The following is a 23,006-nucleotide window of genomic DNA, read 5'->3' on the forward strand; positions in this document are numbered from 1 at the left end:
AATGGAATAAACTGAAGGACAAGGTTTCACTTTTTAAAATTTTTACTGTAGCAATCAAGCTAAAAGGAACATAAGTGAAGCCTGCATTAACAGGCAAACAGGATTTGAATAGACAGGATAAATTTGACTTTAAACAGTTGATACAATAAAAAACAGGCTCCACAAAATCACCAGCATTTCCCCCTCTCAGCATATTTGGCATTAATTCCAGTTACAGCCCCACAACTCTCTGTATTTCCCAGGCAAAGGAAATAAAGTGTTTCACTCACAGATGTTGAACAGAGGAGGAAGTTTTTGTGTGTGTGAAACTAAAAACAAACGCTGAGCTGATGAAATCAGACGACAGGACTTGGAAGAAATTAAAGCGAAGACATTTTGTCAAGTCTCCTCCCCTACCCCAGCTGGCAGCCTAGCGCGCAGGCGCAGAAACAGCTGCTGGCCCGAGCAGGCGCACTGCGGCTGCAGTCAGCGGTCGCTCTCGATCTCTTTTTGGCCCAGCCAGCCGCCGTAGAGAATGATTGGGGAGGCGGAGTTCGCCGAGCGGCTTCTCGCTCTGGCCGGAGCCGTCAGCCGGTTGCCTGGAAACCTCGGCTGGAGAAGGTGTCGGAGGAGGGGGAACAAAGGGTGGGGGCGGGGATCCCGTGTCCGCGCGCCTGGCCTGCAGACTGGAACCCGAGCACGTCACCGCGGAGCAGACTGATTCCTATTGGCTGATTCAGGCAGGGTTCCATTGTGGACGTCACAACGCGGAAGTTGGACAATGAGCTTCAGACTGAAACTTCCTCCTCTGGGCAACATCTGTGAGGAAATCAGTGTTTCCCTCTGACCATTTCTTTTCGAATTCTGGGGGTAAGTTGTTGACTTGCAGGAACTAAAAGGAAAGTAAGTGAATCCAGGGAGAGTGTAGACTCTGGAAAGGTTGGCCCAGGTCTCTCTCTTGAGACATTGACATGCTTTGCTCGCTCAGCTTGACACACTTATTTGCCTTGCGAAAAGGACGGTCTCTTTTGTAATGTTCACAATTAAAGGGGTGGCTTCGCAGGAGATGAACAGCATTTAAGTGAAGAGTAAATTAAAATAAGACAGAGATCTGTCTAGTTTTTTTATTCATTCACAGGATGTGGGCTTCGCTGGCTGAGCCAGCATTTATTGCCCATCCCTAGTTGCCCTTGAGAAGGTGGTTGTGAGCTGCCTTCTTGAACTGCTGCAGCCCATGTGGTGCAGGTACACCCACAATGCTGTTAGGGAGGGAGTTCCAGGATTTTGACCCAACAACAGTGAAGGGACGGCAATATATATTTCCAAGTCAGGATGGTAAGTGATTTGGAGGGGGACTTCCATGTGGTGGTGTTCCCATCTATCTGCTGCCCTTGTCCTAGATGGTCCTGCCGAGGGTTTGGAAGGTGCTATCTAAGGACCCTTGGTGAATTCCTGCACTGCATCTTGTAGGTGGTACACACTGCTGCTACTGTTCATCAGTGGTGGAGAGAGTGAATATTTGAGGATGTGGTGCCAATCAAGCGGGCTACTTTGTCTTGGATGGTGTCAAGCTTCTTGAGTGTTGTGGGAGCTGCACTCATCAAGGCAAGTGGGGAGTATTCCATCACACCCTTGACTTGTGCCTTGTAGATGGTGAACAGGCTTTGTGGGGTCAGGAGGTGAGTTACTCGTCGCAGGATTCCTAGCCTCTGACCTGCTCTTGTTGCCATAGTATTTATATGGCTAGTCTTGCTCAGTTTCTGGTCAATGGCAACCCCAAGGATGTTGACAGTGAGGGTTTCAGTGATGGTAATGCCATTGAACGTTATGGGGTGATGGTTAGATTCTCTCTTGTTGGAGATGGTCATTGTCTGACATTTGTGTGGCACGTATGTCACTTGCCACTTGTCAGCCCAAGCCTTGATATTGTCCAGGTCTTGCTGCATTTGGACATGGACTACTTCAGTATCTGAGGAGTCAAGATTGCTGCTGAATATTGTGCAATCATCAATGGTTCTGACCTTATGATGGAAGGAAGGTCACTGGTGAAGCTGGTGAAGCAGCTGAAGATGGTTGGGCAGAGGACACTACCCTGAGGAACTTCTGCAGCGATGTCCTGGAGCTGAGATGATTGACCTCCAACAACTACAAACATCTTCCTTTGTGCTAGGTATGACTCCAACCAATGGAGAGTTTCCCCCTGATTTCCATTGACTCCAGTTTTACCAGAGCTCCTTGACGCCACACTTGGTCAAATGCAGTCTTGATATCAAGGGCAGTCACTCTCACCTCGCCTCAGGAGTTCAGATCTATTGTCCATGTTTGAACCAAGGCTGTATTGAGGTCAGGAGCTGAGTGGCCCTGGTGGAATCCAAACTGGGTCTCAATGAGCAAGTTATTTCTAAGCAAGTGCCATTTGATAGCCCCATTGATTACCCCTTCCATTACTTTACTGATGATTAAGAGTAGGCTGATGGGGCGGTGATTGGCCGCATTGTGTACAGGTCTTAACAGGGCAAATTTGACATAGCTGGGTAGCTGCAGTGCAACAGCTTGGCTGGATCTGCATGCTATATGTATATGATAGGTATTGTTTATGGTTCTCTAATCAAGTACATTAATTTTATTTCTAGTCTGGTAATGTTCTGCTGCATATATTTCCAATCATAGGATCATTAAGGCATAGAAGGAATCCATACAGCAACTCAATTCAATACCGACTCTCTGTCGAGCAACACACACAGTCCCATTTTCCTTCGATATCCCTGTAGCCCTGCAAATTTATTGCTTTTAAGTGCCCACCTAATTTCATTTTAAAATCATTGATCATCTCTGCTTCCACCACCCTCATGGGCAGCAAGTTCCAGATCATGACCGTTCACTGCCTACATAAAAGTTCTTCTTCACATCCCCATGTTTCAAATAATACAGTACTATATATTACAAGAATTTTTAGTCCATATATATATATAGAATCAGTAAGTATGGATCTGTCAATCAGCACAAATCGACACCTTCAGAAACATTTGAAGGTTGTAAATTAGGTACAGCAGAGTGGGAATGGAAGTAGAGTGTGTGGGCATGGATATTTACAGGTTTTTGGGACCGAGGGAAAAGAATGTTCCGTGGAAACTGGAATTGTTTTTCTGAATTTCTATCCTGTACTGACAGTGATGACTTTTGTAAACCTCTTTTACAGAATATCAGAAGGTGAGGATTTTCAGAATAGAAATCTCAGCATGTCAAGATCTGACAGTGTCACTTGATTCATCAACCCCTGAATATGATCGGCCTTTTTAACATCAGTTTGACCAGAAAAGCACCAACACACACATGTGAGTGAGATTGTTCCAGTGCACTGACTGTGGAAAGAGCTTTACCCAGTTACACAGCCTGAAGAAACATCACATCATTCACAGCAGCGGAAAAACCGTAGATGTGTTCTGTGCGTGAACGAGGCTTCAACTGATTGTTGAACCTGCAGACACAAGGACACCCGCACAATGGAGAAACCTTGGAAATGTGGGGACTGTGGGAAGGGACTCAGATTCCCATGTCAGCTGGAAAGTCATCGACGTATTCACACTGGGGAGAGGCCATTCACCTGCTCTGATTGTGGGAAGGGATTCACCCATTCATCCCATCTGCTGACACACCAGCGAGTTCACACCAGTGAGAGGCCGTTCATCTGCTCTGATTGTGGGAAGGGATTCACTCAGTCATGTAACTTGGTGAGACACCAGCGAGTTCACACTGGGGAGAGGCCATTCACCTGCTCTCAGTGTGGGAAGGGATTCAGTGACTTATCCACCCTACTACACCACCAGCAAGTTCACACTGAGGAGAGGCCGTTCACCTGTTCTCAGTGTGGGAAGGGATTCAATCGGTCATCCAACCTGCTGAGACACCAGCGACTTCACACTGGGGAGAGGATGTTCACCTGCACTGAATGTGGGATGGGATTCACTCAGTCATCCAGCCTGCTCTCACACCAGCGAGTTCACACTGGGGAGAGGCCGTTCATCTGCACTGAGTGTGGGATGGGATTTGCTCAGTCATCCAGCCTGCTGAAACACCAGCGAGTTCACACTGGGGAGAAGCCGTTCACCTGCTCTGAATGTGGGAAGAGATTCAGTGATTCATCCAACCTCTTGAGACACCAGCGTGTTCACACTGGGGACAAGCCATTCACCTGCTCAAAGTGTGGGATGGAATTCACTCAGACATCCAGTCTGCTGACACACCAGCGAGCTCACACTGGGGAGACACCATTCACCTGCTCTGAGTGTGGGAAGAGATTTAATCGGTTATACAATCTTCGGAAGCACCAGCAAGTTCACAAGTGATTATTGAGGAGTTTGGATTCTACTGTTGTTGTTGCTGTTAATCACATCCTTGACTGAATTTTGCACATTCTGCCAGCTGGCAAACTGGGAAGATTGGAGCGTTTCTTTCTGCTGGACTGGCCAGTCTCCAGTGGAATGATGCTCTTTGTGCCTCGTTACGAACTTCAATTTCTTATTTCATAAGGATCACAGAATGAAAAGGTGTTTTGAAGGTAAATGATATTTAGTTTGCATTTCTGTTTGGAACATCCCAAAGCTTGCCACATTGCCTTGGAGATGGGCAATGGAGGTTCGAAGGATCTTTTGCTTCATTTATCTGGGTGTTCCTCACAGAATGCAATTGCAGATTTGTTCTTGTATCGTTTTCAGCCCCCTTGGCATTGGTGAGGGGAAAAGAAGCTGGACGATCGACCTAGCTTGAGCTGGAGGACGAAATCTACAGTGACCCTTTCAATGAAAGGCAGTTAGTCTTGTAGCAGAAAGAAGTCAGCTTCAATAATTAGCTTGGAAAGAGCTGTGAAGATGATGTGGGAGCAACCTGGGGGGAAAAAGTCTGTCTGGTCAAAGTCCAGGCAAGAAGGCAGTGAGGCTTATACTTGAGCTGAGAAATCAACAGTAGTGAGGTCTTCAAGCAGTTTTTAAGGGTCGATTAGCCAAAAGCTAATGGAAAGATGCCCAGGAAGTCTTGTACCTCGGAACAGGAGCTGGAACACTGAGGAAAAATCAAAGTGAATTCCAGAGGGCTGTGGCACGTGGGTTAGTCCCAGGAAAAGTGAATGAACCTTCAAGATCTTGCACCGTATAAACTTTTGGGCCTCAATGAAAAGTAGAATGGGTTTTATAGTTTAAGTAATTTCAAAACATGGTGTTAAGTTGGCAGTGTTTGCTTTGTTTACTTTTTTACATACAATGAAGTTTGTTTTTGTTTAATAGTGTGAAATCTTGTGGCTTATCTCTTTCAGTTAATTACTGGGTTTTCAGATTTCTCTTCAAGCATTAATGGTCCCCACCAGCTTCTTAAGAAAGTTGGGAAATCTGGGATTTCGAATCCACAAACTGATACGTGTGTGCTGTGTTTTGCTAAGGTTTAGGCTAACAAGACTTTACTGTGAACTTTACTGTACTTAGTGAGAAGCAGAATTGCTTGTTAATTTTACTTGAGGGAGAAGATTTGTCCCTGAGAAATAATAAAAAAATGACATGCATCTAACTGACAAGCATTCAAATGCTAATTTAGACTTCCCATTTGACCTTCTGTTACATTTCTGTCTCTCTACTCCTGGTGTCAATGACAGCCAGGCGACAGAGCTGAGAACTGAATTTAGCTGAGAATAACAGGGTCTGCATCCCAGTTGGGAATCTGCCATGGGTGTCGCACTAATAGAGAGACAGGAAGGTGCTGGCCTCCAACTAATCAGGGCATGGGAGAGGGAAACCAGGGCTGATGGTGACATGACCCCCGGGGTTCAGTGCCCTTGTGTCCAAAACAGGGAGTCATGGGAACAGGGTATAGGGGAGCCAAAGAGAAACCATTTGGATCCAGAATGTTGTGCACATCCTTTTACTCTGGTTGTCTTTGATCCTCAAGTAATTTACTATTTTTTAACCATGTCTCTTGCATTAATAAACTTTTAACAATAAAAATATTTGATTTTGCTGGACTTTTCATGATTACATTTATGCACTTTAGGGAAAGCGGGTGAGAGGGGTTATCATGCTCTTTGACAGAAAGTGAGTCCCTCTCAAGCAATTGGCAAAGGAACCACAGGGGGAGATGAGATTTTATTTTTGACACAGCGATGTTAGAAAATGGAGTTCAGGGAGTTAATTAACCCTTTCTCCCCCTTTCCCAAACTCTGAAATTATTCACAGTGATAACCCTTATTGGTGACAGTGGTTGGATTTTACCCAGTACAAATAAGACCTGACACATGCTCATGTCTGAGCAGTGGTGCAAAGTGCAGCAGCATTACCATTACACTCTGGGGAGAAGCACCATCTCCATGTAAATGCTCCCTGGTCTGCCTCAGATGCCACGGCACCAGTCAATGCAAAATGTAAAACCTCTACAAATCTCTGCGCTCGGGGGATCACTTATAATTTTCTTTTAACATCGTAAAATCTATGGAAACTGATTTAACCCAACCATTGCCAACCTAATATTTGAATGGTCCGATTACAAAACCTGTCATTGAACCATTTGTACTCGTCCAAGCCACGTCAAAATCTCAAACAATTAATTTCCCCACACTCCGTCCCCGGTACAGGGAGTCAGCATTCCCAGGCCAAGCAGTTAAAAACATGGTGGCCTTTACACCCAGGTGTCATCTATAATTCAAGGCACTCTTGTTTTCTCTGTCCTCTGGGAGCTGTTTATCTCCCTGTTCCCACATAGCAAGTTGTCTGTTCTCAGCTCTGCTAGATTTCTGCTGAAGTTTGGTCCCTTTTACGACTTTCAGATCAATAAAACATTTGGTCAATGAAGACCAAATCACAATTTCCCATCCTGTCACCTGTCAACCATCCTCACCCAGAGCGGAATCTCAACAGGAGAAGTGTAACAATCAAATTAAAAATAAATGCACAGCCAGTCATATAATTTAATTCAGTATTCACTGATGAGCAAGAAAAGCCGAAGTAGGGATCCCCCAGGATTCTTACAGTCCACACCTTGAGGGGGAGGAGTACTCTCTCCAACTTCTCACTCAATTTCACTCCATTATTTTCCAGTTCTGTTCTGGCCCTGCCTGGAGTAACATCTATCCAATCTTTTCTTCTCCTGAAGGAGCGTCATGAGTTCTAAGTTAAAGTACATAAGGACATATGCTTCAAGCAACAGATCAAGCATGGATGTACAAGATTCTCCAGCTCTCTCTTTATCTGTATCCAACTTGTAGCCAGTTCTCACTGAGTATTATTTCTCCCAAGCCCCTCATTGTCAAATTTTATCCCTTTTACTTTAATTTTACTCACTTTTTGACCATGACCAGTGTACTTAATTCTATCCTGGTTGTTTTAGTCAGTTTCGCTATGGAGAATGTGTCAATTCCTTGATGATGTCAAAATGTTGTCTCATTCCTCTGGTCCCAGGAACCATTCATGTTATGCTGGGTGTCAAGGGGCTGCGTATGTTTGGGACCCATTCTTCAGTGCAGGTTCACCATGGATTTCCCTGTGTTAGTCATTTTACATGTAACAAATCACATATGCACACTCAAACCGGTATCCCAAAATCATGTCACACATTCTTCGCTTTCAGGTGATCTCATCAAAAGATCAAAGTGGGTGTCAGTCTCAAGATCTTCGTATGTTGCTGAGGTTTCAGGTAGTGGCCAGGCTTTCAAATGTACATCTTTATTTTAAAAAACGTTCATAGGCAAAGGATAGAAATATTTCCAAGTGTAATCTGTCAACATATTCGTCTCTTCACTTTCCTGAATTCACCACAATGTATATGGATACCAGATTGATATATTCCATTGAATGAGTTATTCCCTTGATGAGTTATTCCAATTCCTTTACTGTTCAGTACAATACTTTCCTAATATTTTTAAAACAGAAAATAAACATTTCCATTTGGTTTCAGGTATCAACATATTTTGTTTGTTCTTTATTTTAGACATCAGGCTGAGTTGCTCTCCGAGGAGCAAAGGAGTTTGATGGGAGATTTGATAGAGGTGTTGAAGATTATGACAGGTTTAGATAAGGTGGACATAGAAAAGCTGTTGCCATTAGTCGATGGTACAATGTTGAGGGAACATAGATTTAAGGTTTTGGGCAGGAGATGTAGGGGGATTTGAGGAAGGAACGTTTTTACACAGCGAGTGGTAATGATCTGCAGCTCAGTGCATACGTAGGTGGTGGAAACAGAGACAATGAATGATTTCAAAAGGAAATTGGATGAACACCTGAGGGAAATAAACTTGCAGGGCTATGGAGATAGAACAGGGCAATGGGACAGACTGGTACGCTCTACAGAGAGCTGGCATGGAATGGATAGGCCGAATAGACTCCTTCTCTGCCCGAGTGACTCTATGATCTAAAGAGAACAATTTCAGCTGCTCCAGTCTCTCCAACGAACTGAAGTCCTCATCCCTGGTGCCGTTCTCGTAAATCTCCTCGGCACCCTCTCTGAGCACTTCACATCTTTCCTAAATCTGAGGCCCATATATAGGCTTCCTTTCTAGAGGGATAGAATTGAAAAGCAGGGAGGTTATATTCAACTTGTTTAGAACCATGGTTAGACTACACTGGGAGGACTGTCAACATTTGTGATCTCCATTTAGAAAAAGGAAATAGAGGCACTGGAGAAGGAGCAACAAAGATTCACAAGAATAATCCCAGAACTGAGAACATTTAACCCTCAGGAAAGGAGGGGGTGTATTTCTCTAAAAAAGAGGAAGACTGAAGTGTGACCTGATGGAAGTCTTGATAATTATGAAGGGGTTCAATTATCCAATAGGGATTTCATGAGAAACCTCTTTACCCAGCGAGTGGTGAGAATGTGGAACTCACTACCACAGCGAGTGGTTGAGGTGAATAGCATGAATACATTTAAGGGGAAGCTAGATACATACATGAGGAAGAAAGGAATAGAAGGATATGCTGATGGAGGGAAATGAAGAGGACTGTGTTGAGGCTTATGCGGAGCATAAATACTGACATAGACCAATTTGCTGACCCTCCCACTTCAACTGTCAGAATGAACATGGCTTAGTTCTGGATGTGATTAACAGCAGCAATAACAGCAGAATCCAACCCCATTAATCACTTGTGAACTCGCTGGTGTCTCAGCAGGGTGGATAAGTCACTGAAACTCTTGCCACACATGGAGCAGGTGAACGGCCTCTCCCCAGTGTGAACTTGCTGGTGTCTCATCACAGTAGTTGAATCACTGAATCCCTTTCCACACACGAAGCAGATAAATGACCTCTCCTCAGTGTGAACTCTTTGGTATCTCAGCAGGTTGGATGAATCACAGAATCCCTTCCCACGTTCAGAGCAGGCAAAGGGCCTCTTGCCTGTGTGAACTCGCTGGTGTCTCTGCAGGGTGGATACATCACTGAATCCCTTCCTACACTCAGAGCAGATGAATGGCCTCTCCCCAGTGTGACTGCATTGATGAGTTTCCAGCTGGGATGGGTAACTGAATCCCTTCCCACAGTCCACACATTTCCATGGTTTCTCCAAGGTGTGCGTGTCCTTGTGCCTCCCCAGATTTGACGATCAGTTGAAGACTCATCCACACACAGAACACGTGTACGGTTACTCCACACTGTGAATGGTGTGATGTTCTTTCAGGATGTGTAACTGGTTAAAGCTCTTTCCACAGTCAGTGCACTGGAACACTCTCACTCGGGTGTGTGTGTCTCGGTGTTTTTCCTTAAACTAATGTTTAAAATCTTTTGAAGCAGACAGTGGAGACTAGAACCGGGGGCACAGTTTAAGAAAACGAGGTCTCCATTTTAAGACTGAGATTAGGATTTTTTTCTCTCAGAGGGTCACCAGTGTGTGGAAATCTCTTCCCCAGAAAGCAGTGGAGGCTGGTTCATTCAAGGATGTTTTGGACAGATTTTTGACAACCAAGGGAGCCAAGGGCTATGAGGGCAGATAGGAAAGTGAATTTGAGACCACAACCAGATCAGCCATGATTTCAGTGAATGGTGGAGCAGGCATGAGGGCCGAATGGCCTACTCCCATCTTCCTCAAACCGACAAACATTTCTCCTTCTTGAGTCAAAAGCCGATGATATTCAGGAATGGATGAATTGAGTGCCTCTGTCTGATCTTGACGTGATGTCTGTTTTGAGATTTCTGTCTGCAAATCCTCCCCTTGTAATATCCTGTAAAAGGAGTTTACAAAAGTCATCACTGTCAGTCCAGGATAGAAATTCAGAACAGACAATTCTAGTTGCTATGGAACATTTTTTCCTGTCTCATTTCCCCAAATGCTGTAAATCTCCAACCCACAGACTGTCCCTCCATTCTCACTCTGCTGTAGCTAATATACATCCTCCCAATTCTCCTGAAGGTACCAATTCATGCTGACCAACAAATCCATGCTCATCATTTCCTGACCTGGACAGGGTTGGCATGGACCCGAGTTGCCAAAAGGACTACTTTGCTGTAATGACTGTATGACTGAAAGTATATAACATAGCTACAGTACTATACTACAAGACTAGAAATAATGACAAATGCACTGCACTCCTCCAATTCTGGCAACTTGTGCATCTGTTATTTTATCCTGAGGGGTCTTGACAGGGTGGATGTGGAGAGGATGTTTCCTCTTGTGGGAGAATCTAGAATTAGGGGTCACTGTTTAAAAATAAGGGGTTGCCCATTTAAGACAGGGATGAGATGTTTTTTCTCTCAGAGCCATGAGTCTTTGGAACTGTCTTCCTCAAAAGATGGTGGAAGCAGAGTCACAGAATCAGAATCACAAAATCACACAGTGCAGAAGATGCCATTCGGCCCATCGATTCTGCACGGACATGTGAGAAACACCTGACCTATCTAACTAATCCCATTTACCAGCACTTGGCCCATAGCCTTGAATGTTATGATGTGCCAAGTGCTCATCCAGGTATTTTTTAAAGGAGTCTTTGAATATTTTTAAGGCAGAGCCAGATAGATTCTTGATAAGCAAAGGTGGTGAAAGGTTATCAGGGGTGGGCAGGAATGTGAAGTTGAGGCCACATTCAGATCAGCCATGATCTTACTGAATGGCGGAGAAGACTCGAGGGGCTGAGTGGCCTATTTTCGGGGGAAGTGGTGGCGTAGTGGTATTGTCACCTGACTATTACACCAGATACCCAGGGTAATGCCCTGGGGACCTGGGTTCAAATCCCACCACGGCAGATGGTGAATTTGAATTAAATATTTTAAAAATCTGGAATTAAAAGCCTCATGATGACCATGAAACCACTGTCGATTCTTGTAAAAATCCATCTGGTTTACCAGTGTCCTTTAGGGAAGGAAATCTGCCCTCCTTACTTGGTGTGGCCTACAGGTGACTCCAGACCAACAGCAATGTGGCTGACTCTTAAAAATTACCTCCAAAATGGCCTAGCAAATCATTTCAAGCCAAGTCAGTTCTCAAGGGCAATTAGGGATGGGTAATAAATGTTGGCCCAGCCAGCAATGCCCACACCACATGAGCAAATATGAAAAAAATACTCCTGCTCCTAATTCGAATGTTTGTATAAGCAAAGGATGAGTGTGTGAGTGCGAACAGCAGTAATAGAGAGTAAGGAAGGTGTTTTATTAATAAACCCTGATGAAATAAGAAAAAGATGGAAGAAGCATATTGAAGATATGGAAAAAATGTCAAATGATTGAACTGGAAGACAGTAATGTTGACATCGATTTCATTGAACTAGAAATACTAGAGACAGCGAGATAAGAACAACAATCAATGAGATAAAAACTGGAAAAGTGACTGGAATAGATGAAATATCTCGAGAGTTGATTAAAAACATGGGAAGAAATTTAACATCAATGTTTACTGAGCTGTGTAAAGATGTTTACTTAGAAGACAGAGGGTAGCAGTGGAAGGGTGATTTTTCTGAATGGAGAGCTGTGACTAGTGCTGTTCCGCAGGGATCAGTGCTGGGACCTTTGCTGTTTGTAGTATACGTAAATGATTTGGAGGAAAATGTAACTAGGCTAATTAGTAAGTTTGCAGACGACACTACGGTTAGAGGAGTTGCAGATAGTGAAGAGGATTGTCAAAGGATACAATGGGATATAGATCGGTTGAAGACTTGGGTGAAGAAATGGCAGATGGAGTTTAATCTGGACAAATGCGAGGTAATGCATTTTGGAAGGTCTAATACAGATAGGAATTATACAGTAAATGGCAGAACCCTTAAGTGTATCGACAGGCAGAGGGATCTGGGTGTACAGGTCCACAGGTCACTGAAAGTGGCAACGCAGGCGGATAAGGTAGTCAGGACGGCATATGGCATGCTTGCCTTCTTCGGCAGGGGTATTGAGTGTAAAAGCTGGGAAGACATGCTGCAGCTGTATAGAACCTTGGTTAGGCCACACTTGGAATATTGCGTGCAATTCTGGTCGCCACATTACCAGAAGGATATGGAGGCATTGGAGAGGGTGCATAGGAGGTTTACCAGGATGCTGCCTGGTCTGGAGGTTGTTAGCTATGAGGGGAGGTTGGAGAAACTCGGATTGTTCTCACTGGAGCGACGGAGATTGAGGGTCGACTTGATAGAAGTTTACAAAATTATGAGTGGCATGGACAGAGTAGATAGTCAGAAGCTTTTTCCCAGGGTAGAAGAGTCAATTACTAGGGGACATAGATTTAAGGTGAGAGGAGAAAACTTTAGAGGAGATGTGCGGGGCAAGTTTTTTACGCAGAGGGTAGTGAGTGTGTGGAATTCGCTGCCAGAGGAGGTGGTGGAAGCAGGTACGATAGTGGTGTTTAAGAGGCAGCTTGACAAATACATGAATAGGATGGGAATAGAGGGATACAGACCCCGGAAGTGCAAAATGTTTTAGTTTGACAAGCAATATGATCGGCGCAGGCTTGGAGGGCCGAAGGGCCTGTTCCTGTGCTGTACTTTTCTTTGTTGTTTGTTATCCGGAGAACGGCCAGAGGACTTCATGCAGACAATAATGATCAGCCTGAGAAAGAAGCCAAAGGCATGCTGATGTCCTGACTTTCAGATAATTAGTCTGCTGGTCCATGCATCGCAGGTTATATTGAGAGTTGTAGAAAGAGAATGGGTGGGAAGGTGCAGAACTACATGGGAAATGACCAGTTCAGATGCCAGGGAGGAAGAGGGACGAGATTTTATTTCATCGGCATTTTATGATTAATGAGCAGTTTAGAGTTTGGACAGGAATTATATGTTTGCTTTGTAAATTTTGTAAGATGTTGCTGTAGACTGGAGAGATAGACAACAGCAACAGTGACAGTAGCCAACAAGGAGTCAGAGCCATGTGTAATTGGAAGAGGAGTTTGTTTTATCCTTTGATGGGATGTGGGCATCACTGGCAATTTTCAGCACCTATTGCCCATCCCTAATTGCCCTTGAACTGAGTGGCTGGCTGGACCAGTAAAGAATCAACCACATTGCTGTGGATCTGAGAGTCACATGTAGGCCAGACCAGTAAGGACAGCAGATTTCCTTCCATAATGAACATTAGTGAACCCAATGGGTTTGGGTTTTTACAACAATCAGTGATAGTTTCATGGTCACTATTACTGAAACTATCTTTTTTTAATTACAGATTTATTAATTGAATTTAAATTCCACAAGCTGCCGTGGTGGGATTTGAACCCTGGGCCTCTGGATTCCTAGTCCAGTTACATTACCACTATGCCACCATCTCCCCCAAATGAAACACTGAGCAGGTCAGATGCCTTTTGCCCACTTGAAGCAATTTCTTGAAGCACCCACAAGAAAAAAATCACCTGAAACCTTAGCAGCCATGGGGTTCGAACACACGTCTCCTCAAAGACTGGAGCTTAAATCCAGCACCTTAAACCACTCAGCCACATGAGCCTGAGTTTGACAAGAGTGCTATTTATCACCAGTCCTCTTCAATATCTGTGCAGAAGCAATGATCAAAGAAGCGTTTGAAGACACAGAAGCTGCTGTTAAGATTGGTGGTGAATGATAACGTCAGTTAGATTTGTAGATGACAAATCACTTGTAGCAAGCACAGAAGGGAGATTAGCAGAACTGGTAGATAGACTAGTGACAGCAGGCAGGAACCATGGAATGAAGGTGAACATCGGCAAAACCAATGATACACATCTCAAAATCTCCATGAAATATTCATATATTCATAGAGGGCAGTCAACTAGAATGGGGACAAAGTATTTAGGGAGCATAATATCTGCAGATAGATGTAGCAAAGAAATAAGGTGGAAGATAGCAATGGGAAAGGCTGTATTTGGTAAGAAGAGGTTGTTAACAGGAAAACTAAATAAAAAACTGAAGAAGTGACTTGTAAAGAGCTTGATCTGGAGCGTTGTTTTGTATGGACGTAAGACTTGGACCTTGTAGAAGGAGGAAACCAACTTGCTAAATAGCCTTGAAATGTGGGTTTGGAGGAGAAGGGTCAGCTGCACAGAAAAAGTAACAGATGATGAAGTGCTGAGGAGAATGAACAAACAAGAAAATTTACTGAATGTAACTAGAAAAAGGCAGAGACTGGGTGGGAGTATTTTAAGTGGTAAAGAGACATCATGGAGGGAAGATTTCAAGGCAAAAAAGAAAGAGGGAGGAAGAAAATATCCTGGGTTGCTTGAAAATTGAAGAAAGTTACTGGTAAATGAAAAGAAAGGCAGAGGATAGAGAGATATGGAAAGTCTACCATGAGGCAAGGGTCTGCCTTCAGTCAGAGCACATTTGCTGATGATGATGTCCTACATAAAAACTGTAGACCACCTGTGTCCTACATGACTATAGTGAACCCTTAAATGTCAGCAATCCCCTGGGAAAACCACCCCTTTAATTGTCAGCATTAGGAATGAGACCATCCTTTTAGCCAGACAAATAAATGTGTCAAGCCGAGGGGGCAAAGGGTGTCAATGTCTTTGAGGGAGAGAGAGAGAGAGAGAGATCTGGGCCAACCTTTCCAGAGTCTGCAGCCTCCCTGGATTCACTTCACTTCCCTTCAGTTCCTGCAAGTCAACAATTTAAACACAAAATTAGAAAAGAAATAGAAAGATGGAGAAAGTGAAGTGTTTTACTCATGGATGTGGGACAGAGGAGGAGGTTTAAGTGTGTGTGAAGCTAAATCTTCATTCCGAGATAGAGGAACAGCAGCTTTGCTGGGCAGTAATCAGCAGGTTAACAAGCTCATTATCCAACCTCCATATTCAGACAATGGGGAGCTCTGAGTGGCTGGAGGACCAGAGTCCTTTGAGTCCTCCAGTCTTCCCATTGGTCAACCCTCTCCATGATGGCAATGAGGGAGCCGGACCCGGGCCCACCTGTGGATGGGAGAGACTTTGACCACCAGATGCTCTGAACTGTTGGTTAATGGGAAAAACTGGAGGCCCTCCGGCCAATCAGAGCTCGGGCTTTATGTCGGTCCCTGCCTCTCCCCGCACAAGCAAAGCTCCCCTCCTCCGTGCACATGCAAAATCTTAGGTCAGCACATCTGCTCTAGGCATATCTATTGTTTCTTTCCTTCTTCGCTTGCTCCATCTCAATTCCCTTTGGTCCTGAAAGAATAACTTATCTGTCATTCAATCTCTCCCTGACTTCCACCCTATCCTTTTGTCCTTGTTCAACCCACCCCTTTGCTCAAAACCTCTGACATCTCTAACTTTTCCCATTTCTGAAGAAAGGTCACAGGCATTAACTCTGTTTCTCGCTCTCTACAAAATGCTGCCAGGCCTGCTGAGTTTTTAATTGCAGCATTTTCAGTATGTATTCCAGGTTTCCAGGATCTATAGTATTCTGCTTTTCGATGAGCTGTCTTCTCACAGCCCATTTCCACAGGCAGTCCCAAGGGTCTCATCCTCTGGATCTCTCATTGTTGGATTCCCCCAGTCTTTTTGCTCTTCTTTTCCCAGCTGCTTGGACTTCCTCCCTCTCCATCCCCCCAGTCAACTTCACTGTTCTGTTACTGACAGTCCTTTCGTCCTGAACACCCCAACCTCTCAAATCCTAAAAACAAAAAGCTAAAAGCTACTGCCTGTTTCTCATCTCTTTTCAACACAAACTGTTTTACTCACAGATCTTGGACACAGGAGGAAGATTTATTCGGTGTGTGAAGCTCAATCTTCATTGACACAGGCCACGCTCTCTGATTGGCTGGAGGACCAAAGTCCTTCCGATCCTCCAGTGCTTCCCATTGGCCGGAGCTGTCAGTCGGTTGCCTGGAAACCTTAGCTCGAAGAGGTGTCGGGGGAGGGGCAACAATGTGTGGGGGCGGAGCTCCCGTGTCCACTTGGCCTGCAGACCGGAACCCGAGGACGTCACCGTGGAGTAGAGTGATTCCTATTGGCTGATTCAGGCAGAGTTCCTTTCTGGACGTCACAATGACTGAGAGGGGTGTTCCCAGCACTGTTAAAGAAGTACGAAGATAAAAGCAAAAAACTGCGGATGCTGGAAATCCAAAACAAAAACAAAAATACCTGGAAAAACTCAGCAGGTCTGGCAGCATCTGTGGAGAGGAACACAGTTAACGTTTCGAGTCCGAATGACCCTTCAACAGAACTGATCTTCAACTGTTCTGTTGAAGGGTCATTCGGACTCGAAACGTTAACTGTGTTCCTCTCCAGAGATACTGCCAAACTTGCTGAGTTTTTCCAGGTATTTTTGTTTTTGTGAAGAAGCACGAATACTGCGGATTGGACAAAACAGCTCAGCGCGTCTGGAGGTCAAAGTCTCTCTCAACCCCACGTGGGCTCGGGTTCTGTTTCCTCATTGTCTTCACGCAAGTTCTTGATTAATGGGAAGAACTGGAGGGCTGGGAAGATTCTGATCATCCAGCCAATCAGAACGCGGGCTTTGTGTCAATGGCTGCACGGACCTTCCCCCATTGTCTGAATGCGGAAATTGCACAATGAGCTTGTGAATCTACTGTTCCTCTCTCTCTGATTGAAGATTGAGCTTCACACAGACTTAAACTTCCTCATGTGTCTCACACCTGTGAGTAAAATACTTTCTTTTCTCCCCCTTTCCATTTATTTTCTGGGTTTAAATTGTTGACTTGCAAGAACTGAGGGAAAGTGAAGTGAATCCAGGGAGGGTGCAGACTCTAGAAGGGTTGGCCCAGGTCTCTCTCTCTTAAAGACATTGACATCCTTTGCTCCCTCAGATTGACACACTTATTTGTCTGGTTAAAAGGATGGTCTCTTTCCTAATTTACACAATTAAAGTGGTGGTTTCCCCAGGAGATGGCTGACATTTAAGGAGACAATAAATTCATATAGGACAGAGATATGTCTAGTGTTGTTATAAGGTACATATTAGAAATATTATCTATGGTATTGTAATAATGTACATTTATTATTCTACTTTTTAAATATAGTACTGTATACATTTCCAGTCATAGTTATCACAAAACTGAAGGAGACCATCAGCAACTCCTCTGTCGAGCAATCCAGTCAGTCCCATTCTCCCTCTATACACCTGTTAGTTTATTTCCTTCAAGTGCCCATCCTGTGTCATTATCTGGCTAGTTGTAAACAGACTAACATCCCTCTGAAACCCCTCCATTTATCTAAAAAATGCAAATTCCCTTCACACTTTACACGCTAAGCCAGCATCCATGTGTACTCATTAGCATTTCAAACACATTTCTACACCTAGCTTCTTTTGATAATCCCAAGCTTGCAGTCTACCTGACTGCACATATAATTAAATCACACAGACAGACCCAACATACTCACACCCGTAAACGTACTTCACAATAAACCAGAAAAATATTATGAAAATGATTATACTTCCATTACATATATAATATATATACCAGCAGCCTGCATAAAGATTTTCAGGTCTCGGTGTCTAAGACATGATTCTGTGTTCATAGATCTGTCGATCAGCATGAATTGCTCCTTCAGCAAATTGTTAGGGTGAATATTGGGTACAGCAAAGTGAGAATAGAGTGTGTGTATCTGGGATGAATCTTGGGGAGCAAGAGACTGATTACTTTTGTAAATTCCTTTTGCAGGATATTGGAAGGGGAGGTTTTGCAGCCAGAAATCCCGAACCAAATATCACGTTAAGATCTGACAGAGTTGCTTGTTTTATTGGGGCCTGAATATCATCGACCTTTCAATATGGAAGGAGAAATGTTTGTCTGTTCTGTCTGTGGAAAAAGATTTCAAACATCAGTGTGACTGGAAAAACACCGAAGGACGAACACCCAAGTTAGAGTGTCCTAGTGCACTGACTGTGGAAAGAGCATTAATCAGTTACACAGTCTGAAAAAATATTGTATCATTCACAGTGAGGAGGAACCGTACACATTTTCTGCGTGTGGACAAGGCTTCAACTGATTGTCCAACCTGGAGAGACACCAAGGACACCGGCACCATGTAGAAACCATGGAAATGTGCGGACTGTGGGAAGGGATTCAGATCCCCATCTGGAGATTCATCGACGCAGTCACTCTGGGGAGAGGCCGTTCACCTGCTCTGAGTGTGGGAAGGGATTCAGTAATTCATCCAACTTATTGAAACATGAACAGGTTCACACTGGCAAAAGACCATTCTCCTGCTCTGAGTGTCAGAAAGGATTCATATCCTCATCAGAGCTGGAGATTCATCGACGCATTCACACTGCGGAGAGACCGTTTGCCTGCTCTCAGTGTGGTGAGGGATTCAGTAATTCATTCAGCTTATTGAAACATGAACGAGTTCATGCCAGCGAGAGACCATTCACTTGCTCTGACTGTGGGAAGGGATTCACTCAGTCATCCAACCTCCAAATACACAAGCAAATTTACACTGGGGAAAGGCCATTCTCCTGCTGTGTGTGTGGGAAGGGATTCAGTGATTCATCCAGTCTGCAGAAGCACCAGCGCGTTCACACTGGGGAGAGACCCTTCACCTGCTCTGTGTGTGGGAAGGGATTCAGTGATTTATCAAGTCTGCAGAAGCACCAGCGCGTTCACACTGGGGAGAGGCCATTCACCTGCTCTGAGTGTGTTAAGGGATTCACTCGGTTGTCCAACCTGCTGACACACCAGCGAGGTCACACTGAGGAGAGACCATTCACCTGCTCTGAGTGTGGGAAGGGATTCACTCGATCATTCCACCTGCTGAGACACCAGCGAGTTCACATTGCAGAGAGGCTGTTGACCTGCTCTGACTGTGGAAAGCGATTCACTGATTCATTCAACTTGCGAACACACCAGCGAGTTCACACTGGGGAGAGACCAATCATCTCAGTGTGGGAAGGGATTCATTCAGTCATCTCACCTGCAGACACACCAGCAAGTTCACAAGTGATTACAGGGGTTGGATTCTGCTGTTATTGCTGCTGTTAATCGCATCCAGGACGAAACCATGTTCATTCTGACAGTTGTGAAGTTGGAGGGTCAGAAGGTTTCATTCTGCTGGATTGGCCGGTTTCACGACTTTGAGCCTGGGAGTTTACATTTCCACTGAAATGATCTGCAAAAGCTGTTGGACGACATTTATTTTGTCCTGGATAGTAAATAGTGTTTTTCCTACAGATAGATCTCAAATAAATACTTTTGTCTGTGTTTCATTGAGTCTACAGCACAGTCGGCTCAATTGGTCTGTGTCAGTATTTATGGTCCACATGAGCCTCCACCCACCTCTCTTCATCTCCCCCCATCAGCAAATCCTTCTATTCCTTTATCCCTAACGTATGTGTCTAGCTTCCCCTTCAATGTATTCATGCTATTCACCTCAACCACTCACTGTGGTAGTGAGTTCCACATTCTCAGGTTTCTCATGAAATTGTTCCCTAAAGGTTAAATGTTCAGTACTGGTATTGTTCTTATGAATCTTTGTTGCCCCTTCTCCAGTGCCTCGATTTCCTTTTTCTAAATGGAAATCACAAATGTTAACAGTACTCCCAGTGTAGTCTAACCATGGTTCTGAACAAGTTGAACATATTCTCCCTGCTTTTCAATTTTATCCTAGTAGAAATGACCCCAAATGGGCCCCAAACGAAAGGAAATGTGTCAAGTTCTTCGAAAGGCTGGAGAGAGGGTTTATGACAATGGCACCAGGGATGAGGGTCTTAGTTAGTTGGAGAGACTGGAGCAGCTGAAATTTCTGCCTTTAGATCAAAGAGTCATTAGGGCTGAAAAGGAGGACATTAAGCCCGTTTAGTTCATGCTATCTCTCTGTAGAGCATAGCAGTCAATCCCATTGCCCTGTTCCATCCCCATATCCCTGTAGGCTTATTTCCCTCATTCCATCATTTCTGCTTCTACCACACAGGAAGTGGGTTTGAGGTCATTATCACTCGCTTTAAATGTATACGAGGTTCCTGGAGCACAGATGGAGGCCATTTGGCCCATCATGCTCATGCCAACTCTTTAAAAGACCCATCCAATTAATCCCTAAACCCAGCGGGCTTGGAGTTTCAGAGTATTCAAGATGGTGTCAAAGACATGGTCATTACACAACGTTAAAGCTCAATCTTTATCAATGATTTTGAAGAGGGGTGCCGAGTGTAATATATCCAAATCTGTGGACAATTAGAAAAAATGCATTTCCATAGCACCTCTCACGACCACAGGACCTCCTGAAGCAGTTTAAAGCCAATGAAATACCTTTAAAATGTAGTCACTGTCGTAATGTAGGAAACTATAGGTAGGCTTGGGTAATCAAAATCAGTTTTAAAATCAATTGTTTTCATACCATATTCAGTATTATAAGAAACAAGGTCAAGGAAGCCATCTTAACCTCTAACATGTGGCTTCTTGCAGCCTTTTCATATTCTGAACTTTTCTTTATTTACTATATATTGATTCCATGTTAAAAGCCAATCATGAAACAGATGATTATTCAATAATGAACCTTGATTAAGTTATCATTAGTGAATTAGTGTAATAGACAATTATATTGTAAAGGCTGGATCTTTATTTTTTAAAATTAACACTGTACGAACCAAAATGTTTATTCCAAAAAGGAAAAAAGCAGAGCTAGCAGAAATTCTTTTCTAATTTTGATAAATTATAAGACACCATATTCTGGCAAAGTCCAGCTCAAGAATATGGCTCATTGTTCAATCCAAACAAGATTAGTAAGAAGCAAAGCTATTGTCTTCCACAAATTGTGTTTTTGAACCAGTCTATCTTGTATTAACCAAATGTATTAACTAAAGTTTACTGTATTAATTAGCTAGCAGTCAGCAACAGATGATTGAATAACTAGTGAACCTTAATTAAGTTACAAATAATGAATCAATAATGAATCAGTAGTTATAGTAAAAGACAGTTGATTTGCTGTAAAAATGTAAAACCTTAATTGCTGTGTATGTGAAGAATGTGCAATGAAGATAAATGTAGTGGCAAGAGAGACCTTCAAGCTCTGATTAGCCTCAAAATCTAAAACTGTATGAATAAGGGATGGTATAGAATCAGATGAAGGGATAGCATGAAATAGTTCTATTGTATTCCTGTCTGAGATGAGAGATGATGTAAGTAATTGGGGATCCAATTAAATTAATCGAGTAACTAAATTGACCAATTGTCAACGTACAACAAGGCCCACTCTGATGTGAGGTAATGGTCACTTTGGGGATAAAAGTAGAGGTTCCAAAGGTCTTCCTTGCTAGCCAAGTACGGAAGATTTCCGAGGCCAAGTTCCAAGGAAATTACTGTCAAAGAAGGAGCCAGATTCCCAAGGCCAAATTCCACAAGAATTATTGCCAAAGGAGCCAGAGAGGGTTACACTTCTACAGACTGATCACCCACATGACGTTGTAAAAGTCAATGTCTTAAAGTTGTTAAGTAAACCTTTATCTTTTAATAAACTTTAAATCTGCTATCCAGAGAATTCTGCCTTTGCTTTAATTGGTTAAAATCTTGACCAAACTAAAGTTAATTTATTAAATGGCAAGTTGAGGGTAGATAAAATCAATTAAGTTACAGATATCAAGATCAGGTAACGTGAATTTAAAACCTTGCATTTCTATAGCGTTTTTCACGACCACAGGATATCCCAAAGTGCTTTACAGCCAATGAATTACTTTTGAAGTGCAGTCACTTTGTAAAGTAGGAAACACGGCAGCAAATTTACACACGGCAAGATCCCACAAATAGCTACGTGAGCAGATGATCTGTTTTTAGTGATGTTGATTGATAAATATTGGCCAGGACACCGAGGATAACTCCCCTGCTCTTCTTTGTAAGAGCGGCCATGTGAACTTCTAAATCCTCCTGAAGTAACAGACACGGCCCTCAGGTCAATGTCTCATCCAAAAGACAACAGCTCCAACAGTGCAGTTGGCATTTGGAATGTTGAATGTGATTTTTGTCCTCAGATCCCTGGACTGGGACTTGAATCAAGAACTTTCTGACTCAGATGGGAGATTATGATCCACTGAGCCCCGGCTGACACTATAAGGAATGCAAAGTTAGAAAGGGAATATTACCCTTTGCCTCTGGTGCCTAAATTGAAAAATAAAAACCTTGTATAAAATACAAGTATTTGAGGGACAAATGTTGAAGTGTTGCTTTAGAGCCACAGGTTTTGAGCACCTTTCTGTCTCCCTGTTGCTCCTGTCAATGACAGCAGGTGACGGAGCTGAGGGCTGAATTTAGCTGAGAATAATGGAGCCTGCGCCCAAGTTGGGAAACTGCCACGGGTGTTGCACCAGGAGAGAGACAGGAAAGTGCTGGAGGACTAACTGGGAAATGGGCCTCCGACCAATCAGGGAGGGCGGGGCGACTGGGACTAATGGTGATGTGACCCCTGGGGTTCAGTGCCCCTGTGTCCAAAGCGGGGAGTCACGGAAACAGGTCGCAGAGGAGCTGGAGAGAAAGCATTTGGATCCAAAACATTGTTCACATCCTTTTGCTCTGGTTGTCTTTGATCCTCAAATAATTTTCTGTTTTATTTTTAAACATGTTCTGTTCCATTAATAAACTTTTATTAGTAATAATATTTGATTTTGCTGGATTTTCGTGATTACATTTAAGCACTTTAGGGAGAGGGGTTGACAGGCTCTGTATTAGAAAGTGAGACCCTCTCAGGTAATTGGCA

The 23,006-nt window shown here is 43.7% G+C and overlaps 4 protein-coding genes across 4 annotated transcripts in view; 1 reads left to right on the forward strand and 3 right to left on the reverse strand.

Annotated features, from left to right (window-relative positions):
- The window catches only part of LOC144697337 (uncharacterized), a 290,314-nt gene that overhangs the window by 121,428 nt on the left and 145,880 nt on the right, over positions 1-23,006 (reverse strand). The window lies entirely within an intron of this gene.
- Positions 1-23,006, reverse strand: part of LOC144697059 (uncharacterized) — a 395,607-nt gene that overhangs the window by 34,410 nt on the left and 338,191 nt on the right. The gene's annotated exons all lie outside the window — the stretch shown is intronic.
- Positions 1-23,006, reverse strand: part of LOC144697403 (uncharacterized) — a 35,945-nt gene that overhangs the window by 4,203 nt on the left and 8,736 nt on the right. The window contains exon 3 of the mRNA XM_078569381.1: positions 16,023-16,030. Coding sequence (XP_078425507.1) covers positions 16,023-16,030 — 8 coding nt within the window. The remainder of the gene's footprint in view (positions 1-16,022; positions 16,031-23,006) is intronic.
- On the forward strand, positions 498-19,517 carry LOC144696924 (uncharacterized). The gene is made up of 4 exons (XM_078568641.1): positions 498-849; positions 3,179-4,285; positions 14,460-14,487; positions 18,410-19,517. The coding sequence occupies exons 2-4, from the start codon at positions 3,483-3,485 to the stop codon at positions 19,304-19,306; spliced, it is 1,728 nt and encodes a 575-aa protein (XP_078424767.1). The 5' UTR covers positions 498-849; positions 3,179-3,482; the 3' UTR covers positions 19,307-19,517.

The sequence above is a fragment of the Cetorhinus maximus genome, chromosome 23 (genome assembly GCF_964194155.1).
Source record: "Cetorhinus maximus chromosome 23, sCetMax3.hap1.1, whole genome shotgun sequence".
Classification (NCBI taxonomy): Eukaryota; Metazoa; Chordata; class Chondrichthyes; order Lamniformes; family Cetorhinidae; genus Cetorhinus; species Cetorhinus maximus.